The following is a 24452-nucleotide window of genomic DNA, read 5'->3' as shown; positions in this document are numbered from 1 at the left end:
GCAAGGGGAGGCTGCAGGTGACACTTTTTGTAGTCTCCAGCATCTGAGCTATGTGTGAGGGTTTTTTTCCTCCTGAGCAAGCTGCTGAATAAAGAGAGCTCTTCAGAATTACCATTGTGCTATCTTCTCTATAGTCTACACAACTAAAAAATCATTTTTCCAACTAAAAAATAATCCCTTTTCCAGTACAGGCCACTGAGCAGAGTCACACTGAACACCCTGAGCAACGAGAGGCTGCAGGTGACACCCTCTTAAATCCTCCACCACTTGAGCTATGTGTGAGGAGGTTTTTTCCTCCTGAGAAAGCTGCTGAGTAAAGGAGAACTCTTCAGAATTACCACTGAGCCATCTTCTCTATAGTCTACACAACTAAAATATATTTTTTCCAATACAGGAAAAAAAGTGATACTGAGTAGAGCCACACTGAACACCCTGAGCAAGGAGAGGCTGCAGGTGACACCCTCTTCAATTCTCCACCACCTGAGCTATATGTGAGGGGATTTTTTCCCCCTGAGCAAGCTGCTGAGCAAAGAGAGCTCCTCAGAGATGCCCTTACCCCTGTGCCATCAGCAAGAGTGCAGCCTGAGAAGCGTTTGGCCAGGAGCCCCTCAAAGTTGGTTGTTCTCTGAATTGCAAACAGAAGCAATTTCACCTCAATCTCCTTGGCCCTGGTGCGCATGATCTTGGAGAGCTCTGCCCTGCAAGAGAGAGGGGAGATAGAAAAAACAAATGTGGTTTCCTATAAAGGTCTGAAACCCAACACTGGAACTCAGTCTGCTCCCCAGAGAGACTTTCATCACAGAATTCAGGCTGATTCCTAAGAGGCTCTCTAACATAAAACTGCTCTGCAGATCCCATTTCAAACACAGCCACGGTTGTTGGGAGCTCTGTGGGTAACAGGACCCCATCTCCTGTTGGGGAAGCCCTGAGGATCCAAGCTTGGGAAGCTCAGGGATTCCCACTGGAACCCAGAAAAAAGCCAATGGTGCTACTGGGACTCCACTGGCACCTTCCTCTGTTCCCTGTCTCTGGCTGGCAAAGATCCTGGCCACCACAGTCAGCTCAGGCTATTCCACTTGGCCTGAAATATTGCTGATTTTTACCTCTGTTACGCTGAAAATTGATTTTCACATCACTTCAATATCTCATCGTTTTAGCGATGCTTCTCAGGCTTTTCACTCCTCACTTCCTTTTAACCACAGACAATTCCACAGAGACATTTTCACCCCTGCCTTTAGACACTGACCTTCATGGCAAGAGCCAAGCCAAACTTTTATTTCCAGGAAGCTGGGAGGCAGCAGGAGCTGCATGGTATCACCAAAGGGGTACTGGGATGGACAAAGGTAATACAGAGACTCTATCATCAGAAGGCATCAAAAGGCCCTTTATTATTATATGAATTTACAGAGGTTTTAAAATTATTATTATATTTTTATTTTTTTTATATTTTATTATATTCTTATTATATTCTATTTTTATCATATTATATTTTTATATTCATACTATATAATATATAATTATTATATTTATATTATTTATTATTTTTATTATTTGATTAATTATTATTTATTTATTTGCCCTTAATAGAAATAATAATAATAATAATAATAATAATAATAATAATTATTATTATTATTATTATTATTATTACTATTATTATTATTATGTTTTTACAGAAACAATGGTGGACTTAAGACCTGATTGCCCTTTAGTGTCACTACTATAGGATAGGAAACAACACAATGCAGACTCGCTGCTCTTTCTAAGGTAAAAAAGGGACTTTTATTTTTCTGACTCTAATATTTATAGATTTCCAAAAGTGACAGTGGGTTGGAGGGTGACAGTGCCACCTCTCCAATGACACTGGACAAACTAACAGTCTATTCAATTTCTCCTCCTCCATAAAAGAATGCAAAACAAGAAGTTATTTACATAAAGTGTGTGAGAAAGTTTGTTACAAGAATGTAAACATCAGAAAGCTTAAAGAAATCTTAAAAAATCAGAGCAACACTTTAGGAATCTTCTTTACACTACTGGTGAACTATGAATAGTACACTCTGGAGAATCATATCTGTAAATAACAGAAAGAGAGATAATAATTGTTTTAATTCTCTGAGCTTTCTTACAGAAAACCCTGGGGCAGTTCTGTGTCTGTCAGAGATGTGTGACACCCAGGAGGGGCTCACCTGGTGGTGTGGCACAATCCTGGGGCAGCTCTGTGTCTGTCTGTTGATGTGATTACCCAAGAGGGGCTCACCTGGTGATGTGGCAGAAGTCCACGGCGATGCGCTCCGTCATGCACCACTCTGCGGGGAACATGCGCCCGTACTTCTCCTCATAATCCACCAGCTGCCGCTTGATCCAGGCGTAGCGCCGGTCAATCTTGTCCAGCCAGGCCACCTGAACCCCAGGGACAAAGACTTTTTAACACCACCAACAATTTTAGCAAATATTCAGAGCTGTGCTGCTGCTGCAGCTCTGCTCTCTCTCAATCAGAGGTGATTTTACATTGATTAACATCTTGATCGAGGCATAGCGCCGGTCAATCTTGTCCAGCCAGGCCACCTGGACCCAGGGACAAAGACTTTTTAGCACCATCAGCATCTTCAGCAAATATTCAGAGCTGTGCTGCTGCTGCAGCTCTGCTCTCTCTCAATCAGAGGTGATTTTACATTGATTATTTTACATTGTTCTTGATCATGGCATAGAGTCGGTCAATCTTGTCCAGTCAGGCCACCTGAACCCCAAGGACAAAGACTTTTTAGCACCATCAGCATCTTTAGCAAATATTCAGAGCTGTGCTGCTGCAGCTCTGCCCTGTCTCATGGTTTTACATTGATTAACATCCTCTGAATGCTTTGGATTATCGGTGATATTTTTGCCCGATGTCCGAGAGAAATGATGAGGACTCCATCCTATCAGAATGCTAATTAATTACTTGATTATACTATATTATTCTGTATTATATTAAATTACATCTAAACTGAATCTGCCAAGCACTCAACTCATCTCCACTGCACACACACCTGGATTCAATTGGGCAGTGAATCAAAACACTCACACCAAAATCCAATCACCAATTCCCTTCAGGTAAACAACCTTCCACAATGCATTCCACTTGTCAACAACACAGGAGCAGTAAATGAGATAAGAATTGTTTTGATCATTCTTTGCTTCTCTCCCTGCTTCTCCCAGGTTCAGAGAATATCAATCCCACTTGGATGTTAGGAAAAATTTCTTTACTGAAAGGGTTATCAAGCACTGGAACAGGCTGCCCAGGGAATTGGCTGAGTCACATCCCAGGAGGGACTGAAAAGATGTGTGGATGTGGCACTTAGGGACAGGGTAAGTAGTGGGCTTGGCAAGGGTTGCAATCAAGGATCTGAAAGGTCTTTTCCAACCTCAATGATTCTGGGATTCCAAGTGCTTAAACACATGCCAGACTGAAAATCCTATCTTGTGCGAATTAAGAGAGCAAGTTCTGTTGAAAATGAGGATAACAGTGCTCCTAAATCATGCAGAGATTATTGAAAACTCAATCCAATAATATTTCATTTGATCCCACCCTCTTTGTTTCAGACAGAGAGGTTAAAGTGAGTGGGATGAGAGTGCAGCAATTCCTGGATTCTTACATTCAGCTCACATTTAAATTCCAGCTAAAATTCTTACAAGCTGAGCAGGATGGGATTTTTTCCCCTCAATAATTGTGTTTTCTGGTCAAAAAGTAGAAAGATTAATCCAGAAAACTTTGATGGAAAAATGTTATTTAAACTTAGAATAGAGAAAGGCTAAACTGCCTATGTCAAACATTTGAAATTGATAAAATACATTTTGATCTAAAGGTGATTCTGGTTTGTGTGGGGTTTTTTTCCAAATTCAAGAAGGTTATGGTAAACTTCTACAAAGCTGTTAGTATCAGGATAGGAAGTTTAAAAATTAGCTATAAAGATAATTCACTTTCTAGAAATCACTCCCTCTCAGCTTCCTAAGCATTTTGGGGTGTTTCTTGATTGTTTGGGGGGTGGTGCTGTTGAGTTTTCAATTTTCAGTTTCATTTTTCAACCCTTTGCAGGGTTGAAATAAAACTAACACAAATTTATTTTCTATATGTGGGAGAAAATGTTTCTAGTGATGATCTGAGAAACTGAGGTCTAAGGTGGGAGGATCATGGCAGAGATAACTCCCAGCTCATCAGCCACTCCAAATCACACCCAGAATCAGTTTCCAAGCCCTTGGGATAAAAACCTTTCACCACAGGAACCTGTGGAAGTGAGAACTTTGGGGATGCCAGCAGAGCAAAATGTGAAATCCAAATGGAGCTTGCAAAGCTTCCCTTACATCTTGATTTTCCTGGAAAAGGACCAGATACTCGGAGAGGTGTTGTTTAATGAATTTCTTGATGATTTCCTGTTTGATCCTGGGGTCCAGGACGTTGGCTACCAGGCAGGCATCACGTAGGACATTGCTGGGCCCACCAGTCCTCTGTCAAAATAAACAGGAAGAAAACTATTTCAGGTTCAATAAGTTCAATGGGTGATTGTAAATGCATCCAAGTTTATCCTTTCCTATTATTCTCTTTTCTGCTGCTACTCTTTATTTATGACTGCATGAAAACTGAGCTGCTTCCATTTCATTGACCATGAAGTTGTTCCATGGTAAAGGCAGAAAATTTAGAAACTTTTTTTTAAAAAAAAAAGCTGCTTTGGTGCTGCTTCTCACCGACACAGATTTGCCCTTCACAAAGAGTCTCCTCATTTCTGTACTTGTATGAAGAAAATAGCAGAGCTGGTACTTTGAAAGACAGAACTGGTGTTTTCTTGGAAGTAAATTCAAATTCACACCTACTCCCCTTACTGTTTGCAAATGTTTGGATGCACAGTGCTGGGGAAGCACAGCTGGTGCTTTAGCCCCAGCCCAGATTTGTATCTGTGCTGAGCAAACCAGACACAAACTTGGTGGCACTGTGTCAGCAGCCAGCCTGTGCTTGGCTTCCTCTGAACAAAACACTGATTTTTGTGACAAACCAATAACCAGGGACTGGGTGAGACCCCAAGGAAACCCCAGAGATGAATTTTTTGGGCATTCCCTGCCTGGCTGCAGCCCTCTGGCAGGAGCTGGGTGCAGAGTGAAGGGAAGGGTGGCAGAAATCACCTTCTGCTTTCTAAAGAAACTCCTGAAACAGGGAGAGACCAAACCTAGAGGAAAAATGAGACTAAATCAAACAACACAATCACCCTGAAGAGCTTTCAGTGACACTTTTCAATGGGAGGAAGAGGGAAAGTGAGAACTTTACCTTTGTACCTTGGGAAGGAAAGGCCTCCTCGAAGTCAGCCAGGATCTGCTGCCCCAACTCGTTCTGTGCTGCCTTCACCCTGAGGGGACACAGGAAAGGCTTTGTGGGGTCTCAAAAACCTCCCTGCAAGGCGCAGGAAGGTTTGTAAGGGATCAAAAGGATGCTGAAGAGAAAATAGTCACACTTAGAAGATCTCTGTGTCAAAACTGGGAGACTTTTTGCTCCCTGAATGGCAATTCCTGAGCCCTCAGCTGCAGCAGAACATGTCCTGGGTTCTCCTGCCCTGCTGCCATTTAATATTTCAATAAGAGCCACTTAATCAGTTATTTGAAAGGCCTTTAATGCCAGTGCGACCTACACTGAAATTCATTTCTGTTGCCCACATTTCAACAGAAATATGTTTCCAACATGTAAAAAGCTTCACAATGTCTCAATCTCCACCATGAACCTTTCACAGCTCCAGGTGTGCTGATCCACTTCTAAATGAATACAGCTGGCAGCAGCTTTATCCCATAAATTCTCAGTGTCTCAGAGAAGCACAAAAGAGCAAAAGGTATGAAATGGGAGTAGAATAAACCACAACCTTGCTCTTTATTTGGCTGAGAGAATAAAGCTTCCAATTTCCAGAAATAAAAGTCAATACAGCTTAATTGATACTTCTAGGGAAATGGAAATGCCTACACACACTAGAAAGTGCCAAAGCAAACAGTGAGGCACCTCTATCCCTCTGCAGCCCTTGAATTCTTCCATCAGTTTTTATTATACTGGAAAGGCTTTCAGCTCTGAGCTGATCACTCACACACTGGATTTTTCCACTGAGATTGATACTTTAGCAAGACTGGCGACATTTACTGTTGTGAAAATGTTTGTTCAGACTGTGGGGAGAAGACTTGGGAATTTTTTTTGTGCTTGTTTAAGACTCCTCGACCTTATCAAGGAATGATCTGCTTCTTTAATCTTCCCATTTGAGTTCCATTAGTAGGAAAAACCCACAAGATGATCTGACAATGCTGGATTCTTTCCTGGTGCCAAATGCAGAAAATTCCAGTCCTTTAAAATTGATGGCTGAAATATAAATTTATATCTGTGATTTAACTGGATGGACGACCTGCCTTCCTCAGGATTTATTTATGGGGATTTTGTTGGAAAAGCTTCCTGCCTGCAGTGTCAAAAATAATTCTCACTTAAGCTCTCTGCTTCACAGGAATGTTCAGAGACTCCTCTACTCTTCCAGGTAAAGACATCCAGTTAACAACTTCATAAGTGGGAAACAAAATGTTGAAATCTAATTCAATATGTTGAAATAGGAGTGGGGAATTTAATCAGTAAGGAGGAAGCCACAGCTACAGGTTTACTCCTGCTTAAATTCTACAAGAAAGCACTTGTAGCTCATGTGAGAAAGCATCACAGAAACAAACCTTGCATTCTCCAGGAAAAGAAGTGGGGAAAAAAAAAAAAAAGAAATTTTTTATCTTCTAAATAAACCAGAAACAAGAAGTGTGTGGAATTAGGAGTCACAGAAATTAGTGAGTTTGTATGAACAACTGGAAGCTATCAGCAGTGATACTTCTTTCCCTCTGAGTGGCTGTGGGGACCTTTCTGTTTGACAACAGCTGCAGTGCAGCACAGTGGAGGCACTGAAAAGAGCAGCAGCCAGATTCCTCAAGACTCAACACATTTAAAAGAGCCTCTGTCAAGCAGTTAAAAGCCCTGTCCACAAGCTTTGTTGGTTTAGGCTCTGATTCAGGAAAGTACTTAAGGATAATCTTAATGGGGATTCTCGTATCCTTAAATTAAGAAACTCGCAGGAATGCCTTGCTCAAGTGGGATGTTAAAAATATGTATTTTTTAAAAATAGGTCCTGCATAAAAATCTCTCAAAAGCAGGCAGGGAGAACAAGTTTGAAGATTTTTTTTCTTCATATTTTCTAAGAGAGGGACAGGGCAGAGCCAGAGTTGAGGTGTGGGCAAGGACAGGGAGCCCCAGTGCCCTCCCAGAAAAACTCACTTTTTATACAACCACACACACACAGAAACACTCAATTATTTTCTCAATTATGAACACGCAGCCAGAAGCAAGAAAACCTTTCTGCCACCTCTTTAGAGCTCACCTGCCTTAGGCAGAGCACAAGGGGGGCACCTGCTTCAGCCACTGGAGATTAGTGCCCCTGTGGAAAGCTGTCAGCAATAATTCAGAATATTCTCCATGCAGTGGAAAGTGCAGTCATAAAAGCCTGGACATTCAACCCTGCACCAGGTGAGCTGGCTCAGCAAGCCCAGATAAGAGATTTAGGATCTCTCAGAGCCTCAGGTGGTTTGATAAGGGTCTCTTTACCTGGTAGGTTCCCCCAGAACCTGGGATACCCCAGCAGCCATCCCACACAGCAGGGAATTGCCTTTTCCTGGGGCTGCCAAACCCTCTGGTTAGCCAGCTATTAATGATTTCTGTTCCTCTGACTTCTGTTTTATTACTAGTGGCTTTTGTTCTCTGTTTCCCCTGCCTTTAAAAAATAAAAAACAACAAAACCCACTGCTATGTTTCAAATGACATTTAATTACTGGAAACCACAATTCCTTTAGCCAAAGCTACCAGAAACCTTAAACCAAGCCTGGCAGCTTGCTGAGATAAAAAGAGGCCGAGCCAGCCTGTTTTCCTGTGGCAAACTTATAATTATCTTTCCCCTAAATACTTTCCAGGCTTTTTTCCACTATCTGCTAGGCCTGCAAATCATTTTTTCTGGGTGGGTTTGGGACCACTAATTGTACCTCCCTCCAAACTCAGAAAACAGCAGAGCATTGAGAGATAAGAAAATATTCCTGTTTACTACAACAGCTACCAATGCACTGCCTTAGAAATTGCTTTAGGAACGCTCTTAGGAAAATATTTACATCTGGCTCTGAACTGTGACATTTTTACATCAATACTCAACAGGACCAGCACAAGAAGCCAGCTAATTGAGAGTTCAGTCCAGGTTTCCAATGAATCCTTACAGTGGGATTTTGGCTTGGTTGTTTTCAAAGGGACAGAACAGGTGGAAAACAACATTAAAAACACATCATTGCTTCTCACAGCATCCAGGAGCAGCAGCCTAAATTGGACACCCCATGACAAAGAGCACATCCAGCACCACCAAGCAGGCACTTCTCCTTCCCATGGTTTCCCATTCGTACTTGGCTTCACTCCATTCACACCAGGAAAAAAAGAGGCTTTTTATTTCAGAAAGCAACAGAATCTGCTCCTTGAGCAGTGCATATAAAGGGGTTATTGTATATAACAGACATTGGTTACTGTCACAGGTCTGTGCCAACATCTACTAAAGCATTTCTTGCCTTCCCCACCATCCCAGAGGCTCCACTTGTACCATTAAAACAAATCCATGAGCTATCAAACCCCAGCAATTTCACAGTCTAAAAATACCCCTGCAAGAAGCCAGGCAAACTTCCTCTGATGTTTCATGAATCACAAAAGGATTTCCAAGCAAAAGAGAGAGAAAAGTCAACTCCAAACCAGGCCCTGACACACAGCCACAGAGTCAAACTCCAAAAGCAGAATGATGGTGCCATGGACCCCCCTGCAGGAATTTTCTGCCTGGATGTGGAAAATCAAGTTAATTTATTTTTCTATCATCCTTTAGGATCATTCCAGTGGAGACAGCAGGCTGAGTAAAATTTAATTCTCAGCATTCCACGACACGGCGTTTGTGCAGGATTTGCTACAAACCAAGAACAGGCTGTGCAACTTCACAGATGCAACATGTAAAAAACCTGTATTTTCTTAAATTGTGTGCTCCTCAACCATATTTAAAAAACCAAAAAGGATTATTGGAAATATTTAACCCCCAATTTACACACACAGCACAAGCTGCAAGGTTTCCTTCAACCCAGGCAAACTTCCTCTGATGTTTCATGAATCACAAAAGGATTTCCAAGCAAAAGAGAGAGAAAAGTCAACTCCAAACCAGGCCCTGACACACAGCCACAGAGTCAAACTCCAAAAGCAGAATGATGGTGCCTTGGACCTCCCTGCAGGAGTTTTCTGCCTGGATGTGGAGCAGTGAGGAGCCCCCAGAGCAGCTCCTTTCACCCCACAGCAGCCTCCTCTATCACTACCAGATGGTGCAGCTCTCTCTGTATAAACACTGGGAGGAAAACCCTGCCGAGGCAATGCTAAAAATAGGAGGAACAGACTTTCTTGAGCTTTTCAGATCCTTATCTTAAAGGGAGAATAAAACAAAAGAAGTTTTCCTCCATGTCCTTGCCAGTCTTGCTGGCCTGACTCGAAACCACCCTGACTTTTAGCAGCAGCCTGAATTGGTTTCTGTAACAATCAGCAAACTACAAAAGTATTAAATAATCATCCAGCAGAAAGGGAAAACCAGCCAGAATTCTAGAGCAAGGCTTAAATTATATTTGGCCTTAAAATGGCCAATGACAGCAGGTTTCTGCCCAAAGGGCAGAACCACTGCAAGCAATCTCTGAGCACAAGGTTGGGATAGACAACAGCCTCAGCTCAGAAAAGCACTGACATATGTTTACATTTCCTTGATGTTCATGTTCATTTAAGTAAATGCTTATGGTCAAATGCTTTGTTAAACAAGGCCCCATCCCTTCTCTAGATTTAGAGTGGATTTTTCTTCTGCTCTGCTTCATGGATTCCATCTGTGTTTTCTGGAAGAGGTGTCTGTGCCATAAAGAAAGTCCAACAGATTTACATGAAAACATTACAAACAAATCATTCAAACTCTGTTTCCATCACTAAACAACACAGGGAGCCAGCTGCTGTCTTAGCAAAGGGAGGCACCACAAAAAAATTAATGACTGTGCCTGGAAGACTCCTTTGAGTACCCCAGTAATGAGCAAAGTCACCTCAGGCAGGGACAGCACTGTCCCCCAGAACAGGGAGCACCTTGTTCCCTCAAATCCCAGCTGTCACATCCCAAATGAAGCCAAGACTGAGGAGAAATGGTGGCTTAGTGACCACTGAGCCTTCACCTGCCACTGCTGAGGGTGGTGGGGACTCGCACCAAACCTCACCAAATTATTGTAACTCCAGAAAATCAAAGCTTTCACCTCCTTGAGACTCTGAACCTGCCTAAGACATTTCCTACCCTGCTCCCCAGCAGGAAAGGGAGTGCTCAGGGTTTGAACCTTTTACCTTTCAGAGAGCTGTCGAATCTGAGGGATCCCCATGTATTTGTTGAAGTGCTCCAACACATTCACCACACCTTGCAGAAGGTTGGCAACCTCCCCATATTGTCTCCTCCTGGTCATAGCCCTGCAGAGGAAATTAAAGATTTACAAAGGCAGATTCAATGAAAGTCCTGGGTGGCAATTCCACAGGTTACTTCATCCCCACTGGGTCACACTGGTCCCTACTGAAATTTATTTTTCTAAAACACAAAGCTCTTCATTAACATTCCAACGCTGCATTAAAATTTCACTTAAGCGATGCTAAAATAAACCAATCTGGCACAAATCTAACAATGCCTCAAAAAAAACCATAAATGTCAAAGCAACACTTGGCAAGGAACATGTAAACTACTGAATGCATCCACTTCCCAGTATGGGTCTGGAGGCAGTAAATGTTATTTGACTGTAATGACCTGAGTGAAGCCATTCGTCATCACACACAAAGTGTGAGTTAAAGCTTCTCTGGAGGAGAAGGATGCTGAAAAGCCATTAGCCGTGACTTCTCTGTTAATAACTTTCACAGGGAACTGACAGGGAAAAAAAAAAAGAAAATCAAGTTAATTTATTATTATATCATCCTTTAGGATCATTCCAGTGGAGACAGCAGGCTGAGTAAAATTTAATTCTCAGCATTTCACGACCTGGCGTTCGTGCAGGATTTGCTACAAACCAAGAACAGGCTGTGCAACTTCACAGATGCAACATGTAAAAAACCTGTATTCTCCTAAATTGTGTGCTCCTCAAGCATATTAAAAAAACCAAAAAGGATTATTAGAAATATTTAACCCCCAATTTACACATGGTACAAGCTGCAAGGTTTCCTTAAACTCATAAAAATTAGAGTTGACCTTTACCAAAACTCATTGCAGTTTTAGATACAAGAGTGACAAAAATCCTCCCAAGAGTACATCCCTAATGAGGATTCCTTATTGAAGCCATACTCATTCCTCATCACCAAGAATCAACAGAGCCATACAAGCAATCAATGCTGCAAATTATTAAACACAACAACCCAGGCTGGGGGTCACTCATAGCAATACTGATCTGCCAGCAGAAATCCAGACTTGGGAGCAAAATTCCCTCAGAGAAACCAGGCAGGCTGTGCCAAACCCATAGAGAACACTGCACAAACCTCACAGCAAGAATTCCCAGACTTACTCCAGAGAATCCACCCCCCCTGCCAGCATGTGCAGGTGGTTGAGGGTGGTGATGGAGGTGGTCAGGTGACGCTTGGCATGGTCCAGCTGCTTGATGTCCCTGGTGATTTCCTTCACCTGGGGAATGGAAAAGGATTCTGGTTCAATATCAAGCCCCAGCAATGGAATTTCCAGCAGATAAGAAGCCACTCTCTCCTCTTTGGGACTGTCAGCTCAGCAGCCCTGTGGACACCACAGGTTCAACACAGGAAATTCCCAACCAGCCAGGACCAAGGACAAAAATGTCACTGCCAGGAAAATCAGTGTCCCCTCCCTTCCAAAGGCCAGAAAGAAAGTGCTGCTCACCATTTGTTCAGATTTTTCAGCCTTGTCTTTAATATCCTTAATTTTACCAAAGAGCTGTTGAATGGCTTTCTGGGCTTCTTCCAGGGCCTGGAAAAGAAAAAAGGTCAGAGTGGAAAGAAAATCTGCATTCAGTTTTCACCTTTCTAAGAAATACACAGTTGCTCTTGACACTCCCTGGGGCTGGGGCACTGGAGGGGAGCAGCTTTCTCACAAAGAAAATACCAGCAGCACAACAAAAGTCTGTACCACGCTGGAATATTGAACCTGAGTGGGCCAGGGTTTCAGTATCCACTTTACAATAATGATTTGGCAAAATTTCATCAAGATATTTTATGAAAGCAGCTCTTTAAGGTTACTGGAATATATTTTGACATACTAAGTAGGTAGAACTTACTCCTGATCAACAGATATTTAGAGCAGAAAAATGAAACCTCCACAAAACTTCTATGCTCATCATTAATTATAAATAAAAAACACATATACAGAACATTGAGTGCTTGTGCAAACCCCTTGCTGAATTAACAGGACATTATCCTGGTGGAAAACATGAGGCTGATTCCTTTGGAATGGGCAGCACAGCCTCCCACACACCTGCAGCAGGATTGGCTCTTTCTAAGCACAGGTAAAGAGGTGGAGCCCAGGAAATGGCTCTCACCATTTGACAGGATTAAAAAACATTTTTAATATTTAAAATAGGATTTAAGCGCTATTTCCTTGGGGCACCTGGTCCCTTTTCTTTACCCAACCATGGCACAGCAGCGTGAAGCACACGTGGATGCAGCGAAGGAAGCCACATGTCCAAAATCCAAAATCCAGAACCACATGGCCAAAATCTGCCTTCTGCAGTAATTCTACACTTTCTGCCTCCCCAGCCTGATAACATTTCCAGCTCCACTTTGTTCCCTGCTGTTCAGTGGGCTTCTATCCCTCTGCTTTTATATCCAGTCCCATGACCAAGGTTACGGCACAAGCTACAAGTTCCTTCAGCAAATAAATTTAACACATCTTCATTTGGAAGTGGATGAGGAAACTATCTGCCAGGAGCTTTTGCTGGAATATAGCTGGGTTATAATAAAAGTAGAAAAAGCTGGAGATGGTTTATAATTCATTTTCCAGAGTTGGGGGGGGGAAGGAAAGTCTCCTCTGAAAAATGTTCTGAATCATGTGGAAGTTAACACTTTCTGCATTGGTGTCACAGATGTTCTCTGAGGGACATGAACACACAAAAATGTGTGAGGGCTGAACAGTCCCCAGCAGCCTCTCCAATTCTCCTGAGAATTAAATTTCTTCCCCCATTTAAAGGCTTGTGGATTAAGTGCAAAGCAAAGGGGCAAAGAATGCTCTTTTCAACATATTTAGCTCTGTCTCTGTGCTCAGGCCTGCAGCACATTACTCTGTAATGTAATTAATAATTAATAATTAAATTATTAAGCAAGCAGCAACTGTTTTGTATGGTCTGAGTTTTGGATAGGTCTGGATAAAATTCAAGATTCAGCCTGAAATTCTTCACAGATGCCAATTGCTGTCTCCCTTTGCTTCAGCACTAACAGCAAATGCTGATTTTTCTGCACAATCCCAGGAATTCAGAGCTTCTTCAAAAGAACCTATTTCTCCAATGGTGATATTTAATAATTGTGATAAAACACAGTTAAAAGAAATCAATTAAACTTTTTTTTTGCTGTACACTCTAACCATAGCATCTGAGAGTAAAATACTGTGTGTAGAGGAAACAAATTAAGAAAATTAACCAATAATAAAGAAAATTAACCAACAAATAAAAAAAATTAACCAATAAACAAATAAAGAAAATTAACCAACAAATAAAAAAAAATTAACCAATAAACAAATAAAGAAAATTAACCACTAATCAAAGAAAACCATCACCTTCCCAATTACCATAAAGACAGAGTAAAGCAAATAGCAAAACAAATTTCAAATATAAGAAAACACAACATCTTTAATAAATAGTGTTATTAGAGGATAAGAAACCAACATCTAGGGCATGAAATTAGGTCTAATTGCTCAAGGTGCAATACAGAAGTTTATTAATGTAACTAATGACTGCTCTTTCAGCTGTAAAAAGAGAGGGGAAACCACAGAATCCCAAAAATGCATTTCCCTTCACACTCTGCTCCTGCTACAAGGGTGAATCATGAATTTTAAAAGCATTTTCCTCCTGCTTTTGTTACTATTTTATTAGTAGGTTTCTTTTGGATAGAAATTCTAGGGAAAAGCAGTATCAAGAGGCCAGGAATTGCTTTTATTGCCATGATGGATGAGAGGCAGTGCTCTCCCAGCTGTGCCCCAGCACCTTGCCTCACTCATTCATTGCTTTCCTCATCAGTGCAACTGGGAAACATGGAAATGCACACACACCCCAAACAGCAACCAGGAGTGAAGTTATTGCATTTCCTGCAGTTCATTCTAGGGGCAGAGGAGCAGGAAGGAATGAAGAGGCTGGAGACATCATCTGTTGTGGCTGTACGAAACGAGGATGTTGAAAACAAGGTTGTGACACGCTGGAAAAACACCATATGACTCCAATCAACAGCTGAGCCTGCAAGCTACAATTAACCCATCAGAATTATTTATTCAACTTTGTGTAACCTCTGAGTGCCAGCACCAGCTGAGAACCATGGTGGGGATGGAGAGGGCTGGGCTGGGAGGCAGAGAAAGCAAGGTCCAAACTTCTTCCCTAAAGTTTGACCCCAGCCTTCCCAAGTGCTCTGAGCAGTGTAAATTCAGGAAAGACCAGCTAAATTAGTAAATTTGGCAGGACCAGTTGAATTATTTATTCTATTTTGTGCAACCTCTGAGTGCCAGCACAGCTGAGAATCATGGTGGGGATGGAGAGGGTTCAGCTGGGAGGCACAGCCAGCAATGTCCAAACTTTTTCCCCAATGTTTGACTTCCCAAGTGCTCTGAGCACTGTAAATTTAGCAAAAACCAGCTAAATTAGTAATTTTGGCAGGACCAGTTGAATTATTTATTCTATTTTGTGCAACCTCTGAGTGCCAGCACAGCTGAGAACCATGGTGGGGATGGAGACGGCTGGGCTGGGAGGCAGAGCCAGCACTGTCCGAGTTTTTTCCCTAATGTTTGACCAAGGCTTCCCAACTGCTGTGAGCAGTGTAGATTTAGTAAAAACCACTAAATTTGTAAATTTGGCAGAAGCAGGCTTGGGGGGAGCGGCTCCAGGCACAGAGTGCTTGGTACAAGCCAGGGATCACATTCCTCCTCTGTGGTTTAGTGTGTCTGACGCATCCTGGGTGCAGGAGGGAAGGAGGGCATGTGGCCTGTCCTGCTTCCAGAAGTGAGTCCCCAGAATAATGCATGGATAGGAACACACAAGGGTGTTAAACTCCCCAGTTTAAGGCCACTGTGTTTTTCCAGCCATCCCTGTTTTTCAGGCAGGATTGATGCAGTGGGAGCTGCTGTGCTCACACCACACACACAGCAGGTGGAAAACTCAACCCCAGCTCACAGCCTGAGCCCAGGTAAGCTGGGCAGCCAGTGAGCAGCTCTGCTGTTTGCCAAATTCTCCAAAGCTGGAGGGAAAAACACAGCCCATGAATCAGCCACAGCTCTGCAGCCTCCTTCACCTTGAGATGTGACAGCAAAAGACTCCAAAGGCAGCGGTGTAAAACAATGGGGAGCAGAGGTAAACCATGAATCACTGGGAGACTGCCTCAAAAATTGCTTTCCTTGGCATTGTCCCAAGCAGCTCCTGAGGTCAGACCACACATCATCCCTTGTGTCACCTCCTCACACCACATCTTCCAAGCAGCACGAGGAGAGAAGAAAATAACCCAAGCGAGAGGTGGGACCAGACTGTGACTTGTTTGTTAAATTTGGAAGTGATGCATTCTTTAAAAGGTGATGTTCCAGTGACTTACAGTACCAGGCTGACAAAAAACACTGTTAGCAACAATTATTCCAGCCAAAATAAACCAGCCCAGTGAATTACAGTCAGTCTCTCCAAATCCCTGCAGTGCTGCAGATGGACACAGCCTCCTCCTCCTCCAGTCAGGTACAGAGCTGTCACATCACCCCATCAACCAGCAGCTCATTACTGGGTGTGTTAATTTCCAAATACCTCTTTATGCATCCCATCAGGAATCTTGTGCAAGAAAATACCTTCAGTACCAGGAAATATGCAAATAGGAATTAAGAGGCCTGTGTGTTACTAGAAAATGTAAAGTGAAGTGGGAGAAAAGGCAAATTTTCAGATGAAGTTTCCTTGCTTGGGGATTAACTGAACTAACACTGGGGTTTTTTTTTTCCCCAGTAATGGTTAAAATACCTCCATGGTTTCTATTTGCTTGCTGGTGTTGTGCTAGAAACGTGTTATTTTTATTTGATTCTAGCCAATATATAGCTCAATTGAATGTTGTTATTCACATCAGAAAGCTGCTCTCTACCAAGTGTTTTATAGACACTTGACATCTGCCAAATTCACAGCATCCAAATGCATTTTTAATGTTACAAATAGGGCTGTGGTCATGATGCTGAGAATTTAATGCTCCTGGCCTGGTCCCTGCTCTTGAATTCTGAGTGTTAATGCTTCTTTCATTTGCTGCCACACTTCCAGCCCAGATCAATGAACATCTAGACCACGACTGAAAATAAAGTTCCCATCCCCAAATTCTCTGAGGAGCCTCAGCTGTGGAGACTTCAAAGCAACCCTCTCACACTGGAACCAGCCTCACATTTGCTGCTGCTGAAACCTCACACAAACGAGTCCCTCCGGATTGGGGAAGGGTGGAAATTTTACTTTGATTCTCAGACTGATTTCATTTGAGAGAAAACCCTCAAGTTTCAACCACTGCAAGCTGAAGCCTGGGCTCGTCTCAGCACAGGACAGTGCCCAGCTGATTTCCCTGAGCTGGCAAACCTGAAGGGCTCATCACCCTGGGGTTTGATTTGAGCACATCTCCACCCTGGCAGGTCGGCAAATAGAACATAACTACCACAATTGTCACTGAAGAAGAGAGTTCTGTGCCATCAGCTCCAATCCCAACCACTCAGGCTGCACAGGACACTTCCTATCAGCACATTGCATCCAACACTGCACAAAGCTTAAAATTGCTGGAGCTGCCCCTTCACTTAACCCCAAATCATGCTGAGAAATCAAACCCCACGTTCTCCACAGCTGCACAAACATTGACAGACACAGGGGGTGAAGTGACAGCTGATTTCCAGGTAGTTCTGGCCAAAAACTTGGAGATTCATCATTACCTCATGGTAATATTTATCATGAGAACTGAAAATAAAAAGGTTAAAAAATAAAAATTTAAAAATAAAAAAAGAAAGGTTGATGCTGGTGGTGCGGCTTTTAAATTTGGGGGATAATAAGGATTTGGGAAAAAATGGTTTTAAAACAGAGCACTGGGGGCTTCTTGGCCCAATATAGCATAAATAATATAAAAAGTATTATATAAATACTATAAAATACTATAAATGCATTATAAATGCTATATATGTACTTATAAGTATTTATTAAAATATATATAACCTCATGGTGGGTTACTACAGCTTCACCATCACCTCATGGTAATATTTATAATGAGAACTGAAAATAAAAAGGTTAAAAACTAAAAATTTAAAAATAAAAAAAGAAAGGTTGATGCTGCTGGTGCAGCTTTTGAATTTAGGGGATGGCAAGGATTTCGGAAGAAATGGTTTTACACCCGAGCACTGGGGGCTTCTTGGCCCAATATCGCATAAATAATATAAAAAGTATTATATAAATACTATAAAATACTATAAATGCATTATAAATGCTATATATGTACTTATAAGTATTTATTAAAATATATATAACCTCATGGTGGGTTACTACAGCTTCACCATCACCTCATGGTAATATTTATAATGAGAACTGAAAATAAAAAGGTTAAAAACTAAAAATTTAAAAATAAAAAAAAAGAAAGGTTGATGCTGCTGGTGCAGCTTTTAAATTTGGGAGATGGCAAGGATTTGGGAAGAAATGGTTTTAAAACAGAGCACTGGGGGCTTCTTGGCCCAATACAGCATAAATAGTATAAATGTATTCTATAAATACTATAAATGTATCATAAATACTATAAATGTACTTATAAGTATTTATAAAAATATATATAACCTCATGGAGGGTTACTGCAGCTTCACCATCACCTCATGGCAGGTTACTGCAGTTTCCTCACGTGGCAGGTGAGCAGCCACAGCCTTGCCCACACCCAAAATTAAACACTATTATCACGCAGAAAATCTCTGCAGCCGCTCATTATTCTCCTTATCTGTGTCAGGATAGCCAAGGTGAGGCTCTGCCCTCCTGTTGGTGTTGACACCCTGATTGCAGGGTTTGCTGCACCTCCCTGTGCCCAGCACACACCTTGGAGAGCCCAGGGACCCTGGAAATGCTCCTCACTCTCCCTCCATCCTGTGTCTGCTTGATCAGAGGGAAAACACTCTCAATTTATTTGGGAAGGCTGTAAATGACTGAGGGGCTCCAGCTGATTTGTGTGCTGAGGTGTCTGCACACTGCAATTGGAGATATTTGCAATATCAGAGCCATATCTGAAATATCAGAGCCGCTTTTCAGAGCCACATCTGAAATATCAGAGCCACATCTGCAACATCAGAGCCACATCTGCAACATTAGAGCCACATTTCAGAACCACATCTGCAATATCAGAGCCACAACTGAAATATCAGAGCCACATCTGCAATATCAGAGCCACATCTGCAATATCTGAGCCACATTTCAGAGCTACATCTGCAATTCCAGAGCTTGACTTCTGTGGAGGGTCACATCAGGTCACATCAGGTCACATCAGGTTTTGCAAGATGAATTCTTATCCAGATTCATGTGCTGGTTTAGATTGGGGTAGAGTTAATTTTCTAATTTTCATCATCACAAGTATGGGGCTCTTTCTCTGCCCCAGTCAAAACCAGCACAGGTGAAGAGTTTAAAGCCAATTATAAATGGGGGGAAAGGACAGGCACACCAGGAACTCTGCAAGTAGGGATTTCCAAGTGGAATTCCTGTCAGTTTACCTGCCATAAGCATGGATGCAACACAGCTGGAACAAACGTGACCACACACCAAAAATGTATGTGAGGCAACGACAACAACAAAAAAATACAAATAAGAGGAGGAGGAGGAAAAAACCAATTTTAAATATCCGCAATATTTAAAAAACCAATTTGAATATTGTGGATGGGGGGGGGGGGGGGGGAAAGGGAGTCAAAAACGGGGGAAAAAACCAATTTTAAATATCTACGATAAGACACAATCTCCTGCCTGTCTGGAATTCTGGAATTCTATTTTCAGGCTGGGTTTCTTGTTTTGTTGGCATCAAAGCCACTCAGGACTGGTCACAGTTTGCAGCTTGCAGTGCCTCCAACAGCACCAGCTCCTTCCTCTTATCAGCACAAACCCCATCCCCAGGCTGCAGGGCAGGAACAGCCCCTGAGCTCAAGCACAAGGCAAGGTCGAGCTCAGACCTGCTCCTGCCTTGCAGCAGATGGCAAAAGTTGTGCCAGCATGAGAATAAACAGCAGCAGCTCTTCCTGGCATGCCATTCACCTGAAACCTTGTCCACTGAACGTGTTCTGGGCTAGAAAAAGCTCGGTGTCACTACAAGGGAAGGACATTGTCCAGCTGTCACAATTCACTAGGGAAATGACTCTGAATGAAACTCACTTTTGATTCATTTTGGCAGCTCAGCTCCTGCTTATTATTCATGGGTTACAAAAGAACATTATGGGACTTTAATCGCTCAGCTGGAGCCTTACAGGATCTGTGGCATGACTTTTTTATAAAATATACGAAGTCACACAGCTTAAAACCCCATATTTAACCCCAATCCATTCACTATCTTAAAAAGGTATTGAAATCTAACACTAGTCATATTTCATATGCTCACATTTCAGAATATAATGACCCATTCATAAAAATCCAGGTGATAGAGCTTAGCCAGGCAGGAGAGAATGAATACAACTGAGAGATGGTGCTTACAACACCAGGGATTGTGACACAAAATAGCTCCCAAATATTCCAGAGACTTAGGTTTAATTATTTAGTAAGAGATTATGACAGCCAGTGCTGTCCCAGCAGCAGGGACACATCAACACCTCCCATGTGAGCCAAACCTGGGCACTGGGGCCAGGGAAGCAGCACTGGAATTTGATGGCTGGAAGTGTTTAAATAAACAAATAAATGGCAGGGAAGTGCCTGGGGTAGGAGATGTGCAGTTCCTCAGTTCAGCAGGAAACACAACCTGCAGTCAGAAATGTCACCTGCACACACGGAGGAGGAGGAGGAGGTGAAGGACGGAGGCTGAAGCAACAGAGCAGCTTCCTAAGCAGGTTTGCACACACAGAGCACAAAAGCACCTCCCTGCCTGCCAGGCTGACACTCCTGCAGCCAGCCCTCACAGAACTGGAGGTGACTGTGGTGACACCACCCAGCAGCTGCCCTGGGGCTCAGGACACTGCTCAGAAAAGCAGCAGAGTGTCACAGATGTGTTTTATGAAAAATCCTTTCCTTGGGATTTTTCCTCCTGAGAAGCTGAGAGGCCTCAGGAACAAAATGTAAACATTGAATATCTGCTGCTGTGGAATGCAAGAGGTGCAGCTGTGATTGGTCTCACAGAGTTGTTTCTAATTAATGGCCAATCACAGTCCAGCTGTCTCAGTCACTCACAAGCCTTTGTTATAATTTTTTTTTCTATTCTTAGCTGGCCTTCTGATGAAATCCTTTCTTCTATTCTTTTAGTATAGTTTTAATATAATATATATCATAAAATAATAAATCAAGCCTTCTGAAGCATGGAGTCAGATCCTCATCTCCTCCCTCATCCTCAGACCCCTGTGAACACCACACACCCACTGCCCTGTGCTGCCCCTGCATCCCTCTCCTCTTCTGCTCACTCTCCATCTTCATCTCCTCCTTCCTCCCTCTACTGATTCTGCAAAGTGTTTCCTGATCTCTGTTTAAAGACAAGAAAAACCAAGGGAGTATTTCACATATTTCCAGCCATGACCTTGTCAAACCCACAACCTGTGGGCATTTTTCTCTGCCAGACACAGCCTCCTCCTCCTCCCACAGGCTCAAACCCTGCCAGACACTGCAGCACACCCAGGGCAGGGCAGGCAGAGCCTCCCTACAGCTGCAGAGCCCAGATGTTCATTTCTACATGCCAGGAGAGAGGACAGCCCTGGCTGACCAAAGGATGGGATGGCCAAGTGAACTGTCTGGGCAGCAAGGAAATATTCCCATTTTTTGACCACAGCAGCTGCCATCCCTTTGCTTGTACTGTTGGAGTTATGAGAAAGAAAATCTATATCACTGTTTTCATGGAGCAAAACAAAGGAGGAGCCAAGCAAAGCAACCCCAAGTTATCAGCCAGTATCTTCAGCCATGAGAAACATCCAAAGCTTTTCCCAGCCCAGGCACATCCATTTTTCCTTCTGGTTAACACTTAATTTTGTTCTAGCACTAATTGAGCCAGACCCTAACAGAATCAGACACATTAAGCAATAAACCACATTTTTCTTTGAAACACAGTCTTTGTTTGATGCAACTTCAGTCACTTACACAGGGCAGGAAGGGAAAGATGGACCAGAGAGAACAGAAAAGTTTGTTGGGTTTTATTTAGATTCAAACTATCAAACCACAGATCCATTTGGGATCTTGGGACTGCTCTGGAGCTCTTGATTCTTTCTAAAATGGATTTCAGCTGAATCCACCTCACCTTTACTCACCCTGCTTGCACAGACTCTGCCAAGGGTTAAACCACCAGTAAATTCAGAGGCTACTTATTACAAGGACAAAAGCCTGATAGGTGAAGCAGCTTCAGCCAAACAACCAGCAAAGGCATGTCAGCAACTGTCAGAAAAATTACAGCCAGCCCATGCAGAAGCTGCAGCAATAAACACAACTGAGGAGTGACACATCAAACCACAGGGAGAGCGCTCAACGCTCCCTGGAAAAATCTATGGGAACTTTTTCTACTGCACCCTAGGGCACTGAGGAAATGATGCCACAACTGGGCTGCAGCTCTCAGCAAGGTCAGTTCACCAACAGCAGCTCTGAGGGAGGAAAAAAAACCTTCCAGAGGAAAAATCTGCGCAGCAGTGGCTCCCTAGAAACTGCTACAACTGAAGCACAGCAGCTCCTGCATTCCCAGCCTCTCCCAAAGCATCCAAAACAGTCCAAGTCTGGGACTCCCAAGGAAAATTCTGTTACACCCTGCAGAGGAATGTTCCACCCACGGCTGTTGTTTCCTCCCATAAAAGGATCATTAGGGAGATAATTTCTGAGGTTCGGGGCATTGTCTGCAGATTTCACTGAAATATCGCACCAGGAAGGGGAAGCCAAATGAGCCAGACTATTTTAAGGCTTTTTGCATTTGGAGGAAATTCTAGGGCAAAATTTCAAGAAGGCAGATGCTTTGAACTGGGGAACGTTATGCTTTGTGGGGAAGGGAGCATTCCTGCCTTTGGAGCTGCTGAAATAACTCTTTTGGGGCCACATCTATTTGATGGCCTTTATTTTTAGACTCAGAATCTGGTTTTTCAAACACCTCCTTGCTAATCTATCCACACACGAGCAAGAATGTTTGGGGAACAGTTTAAAAGATTATAAACAAAAAAATAAAAAGCTATTTTCTATTTTCACATGAAAATTTCTTACTGAAATGCTTTCTCATAGCCACAACTCAGCTCAAAGCCCTGCTCAGTAGGCAGGGGGACACAGAAATCCCAACCATCATCCCAGCCAGACAGGACAGGAGACTCCAGCACAGCTGGAGCAGCTGGATCTGCAATCAGCATTTTGGACTTCCCATCCCTGAGGTCTCCTTTTCCTTAAGGAGCACAGAGAGCACATTTCCATAGCTGCACACTCCATATTCCCCAGTGCCACAGACTGGGATTCAGATTCCTCTGGAAACGTTATCCTGCTCTCAAAACCAAGGCTGGGCTCCCCTCTCCTGGACAGCTGGGAAGGTGCAGCTCCACAAGACAGCTTTGGAAAGCTCCTGGCTGGCCTCAGTGGGTAAATAACTCATTCTCCTCCAAAAAAAGAGAACTAAACAGGCTGGCAAGGCTTGATAAGCTCAGTTTTTCTTCTAGGAACCTGCCTGGATCACTGGTGTCTAAAAAAGGGAGTGGGCAGGTTGGTGATAAACCCCAGTAATTCAAGCAGCTTTGAATTAAGTGCCTGCACAAGATTCCCAAGCATTCTTTGGGCAGTTCTGGCTGACAGGAGATGGGAAAGACAAGGCTGAGATCCCTCACCTGCCAGGACATGGGATGGACCAGCACAGGGGCAGAGACTCAGCAAAGAATCCCCTCTTGGCTTGCTTTGACTTAAACAACTTGTTTTTCCCTCTGTCACTGCATCCAGGGTTTGTGCTTCCCTTGGAAGGAAGTCAGAGACTGAAAGGATGTTTATTCAAACTATTATTTACCCCTCAGACAAGGACATCTCCAACACAACACAGGCAATGCTGGCAAACACTGGCCACAATATCAGGGCTTGTTAGGAGAGAATAACTGAAGGGAAGATATGTTTGAAAAACACCTTTCAGGCCCAATCCTGCAGTTAAATACACAGGATCCTGAGCTCCCACTGAAATCCAAGCAGCTACAAAATCAGAGCTCAGATGCATTTTTATTTATGGCACATGCTTTCAAAGGGATGATGGATTGCAGTGCTCCCCTTGGATCTCAGTGTGCCAAGGGATGGAAATCAAAACACAGGAATTTTCCAAAAATTTCTGACTTTTCCAAAAGCCAAGTTCTGTGCACTACAGGCAGGAGACACCTCTGATGGTAAGAGTTACAAATGGAAGAAGATTAGAGATTGAATTTACTGATGTGGCTGCCTTTGAGCTTTGTCTCAAAGCTCTTGCAAAAGCTGGTTGCCAACTGTTTCCTTCCTGATCAAGGGTGGTTTGCAGTTGTGGTTATGATGATAAAATGCAATAATGATCTTCATCCTGGGCTGCCTGAGGGTGAGGCTCACAGGATGACACTGTCTGTCCATGGGGAGGTGTCAATCCAATTTTGCAGGGAAATACTGGGCTTGAGGATACAAGTTTCCTACAAATTTAGCAAGAATAGATGAGTAGAAACAAGAACTTAATTTTGCTGTGGGACCAAATTACCAGGAAAACTAAATAAGGAAAACAGCAACTCCCTTCCAAGCACAGAACTGACCTGCCTTAACAGCACCTTGTTTTCAGTTGTTTCAAAACAATTTCTTGCATGGAAAATAAAACCCTTCCTCTCCAAGTGGGAGCAGTCAGGCCTCTCACTCTATAAAAACATTTCCAAGTGTCCTTGATTCCCCCAGTGAATATTCTGGCAAAACAAAGGCACTTTTCAGCATAGGAACAGGCAGCTGAAGCTGGAAAACGAGGTTTGCACCCCCACAATGTGCTCTCAGCAGGGTGGTCATGTGAAAAGGGCTGTGCC

At 42.9% G+C, this 24452-nt stretch overlaps 1 protein-coding gene across 2 annotated transcripts in view; it reads right to left on the bottom strand.

The window, feature by feature from the left end:
- The window catches only part of VPS53 (VPS53 subunit of GARP complex), a 63686-nt gene that overhangs the window by 32482 nt on the left and 6752 nt on the right, over window positions 1-24452 (bottom strand). For both annotated transcript variants that reach the window (XM_054287410.1, XM_054287411.1), the window contains exons 5-11: window positions 11985-12071; window positions 11641-11756; window positions 10448-10567; window positions 5294-5372; window positions 4339-4482; window positions 2258-2400; window positions 557-698 (exon numbers count right to left, since the gene is read on the bottom strand). In XM_054287410.1, coding sequence (XP_054143385.1) covers window positions 557-698; window positions 2258-2400; window positions 4339-4482; window positions 5294-5372; window positions 10448-10567; window positions 11641-11756; window positions 11985-12071 — 831 coding nt within the window. The remainder of the gene's footprint in view (window positions 1-556; window positions 699-2257; window positions 2401-4338; window positions 4483-5293; window positions 5373-10447; window positions 10568-11640; window positions 11757-11984; window positions 12072-24452) is intronic.

The sequence above is a fragment of the Melozone crissalis genome, unplaced genomic scaffold, assembly GCF_028551555.1.
Source record: "Melozone crissalis strain CALT ecotype California unplaced genomic scaffold, PUWL_Pcris_2 ptg000057l_1, whole genome shotgun sequence".
NCBI classification, from domain to species: Eukaryota; Metazoa; Chordata; class Aves; order Passeriformes; family Passerellidae; genus Melozone; species Melozone crissalis.
The sequence above is the reverse complement of the archived record's forward strand: the minus strand, read 5'-3'. Positions and strand labels throughout refer to the sequence as shown.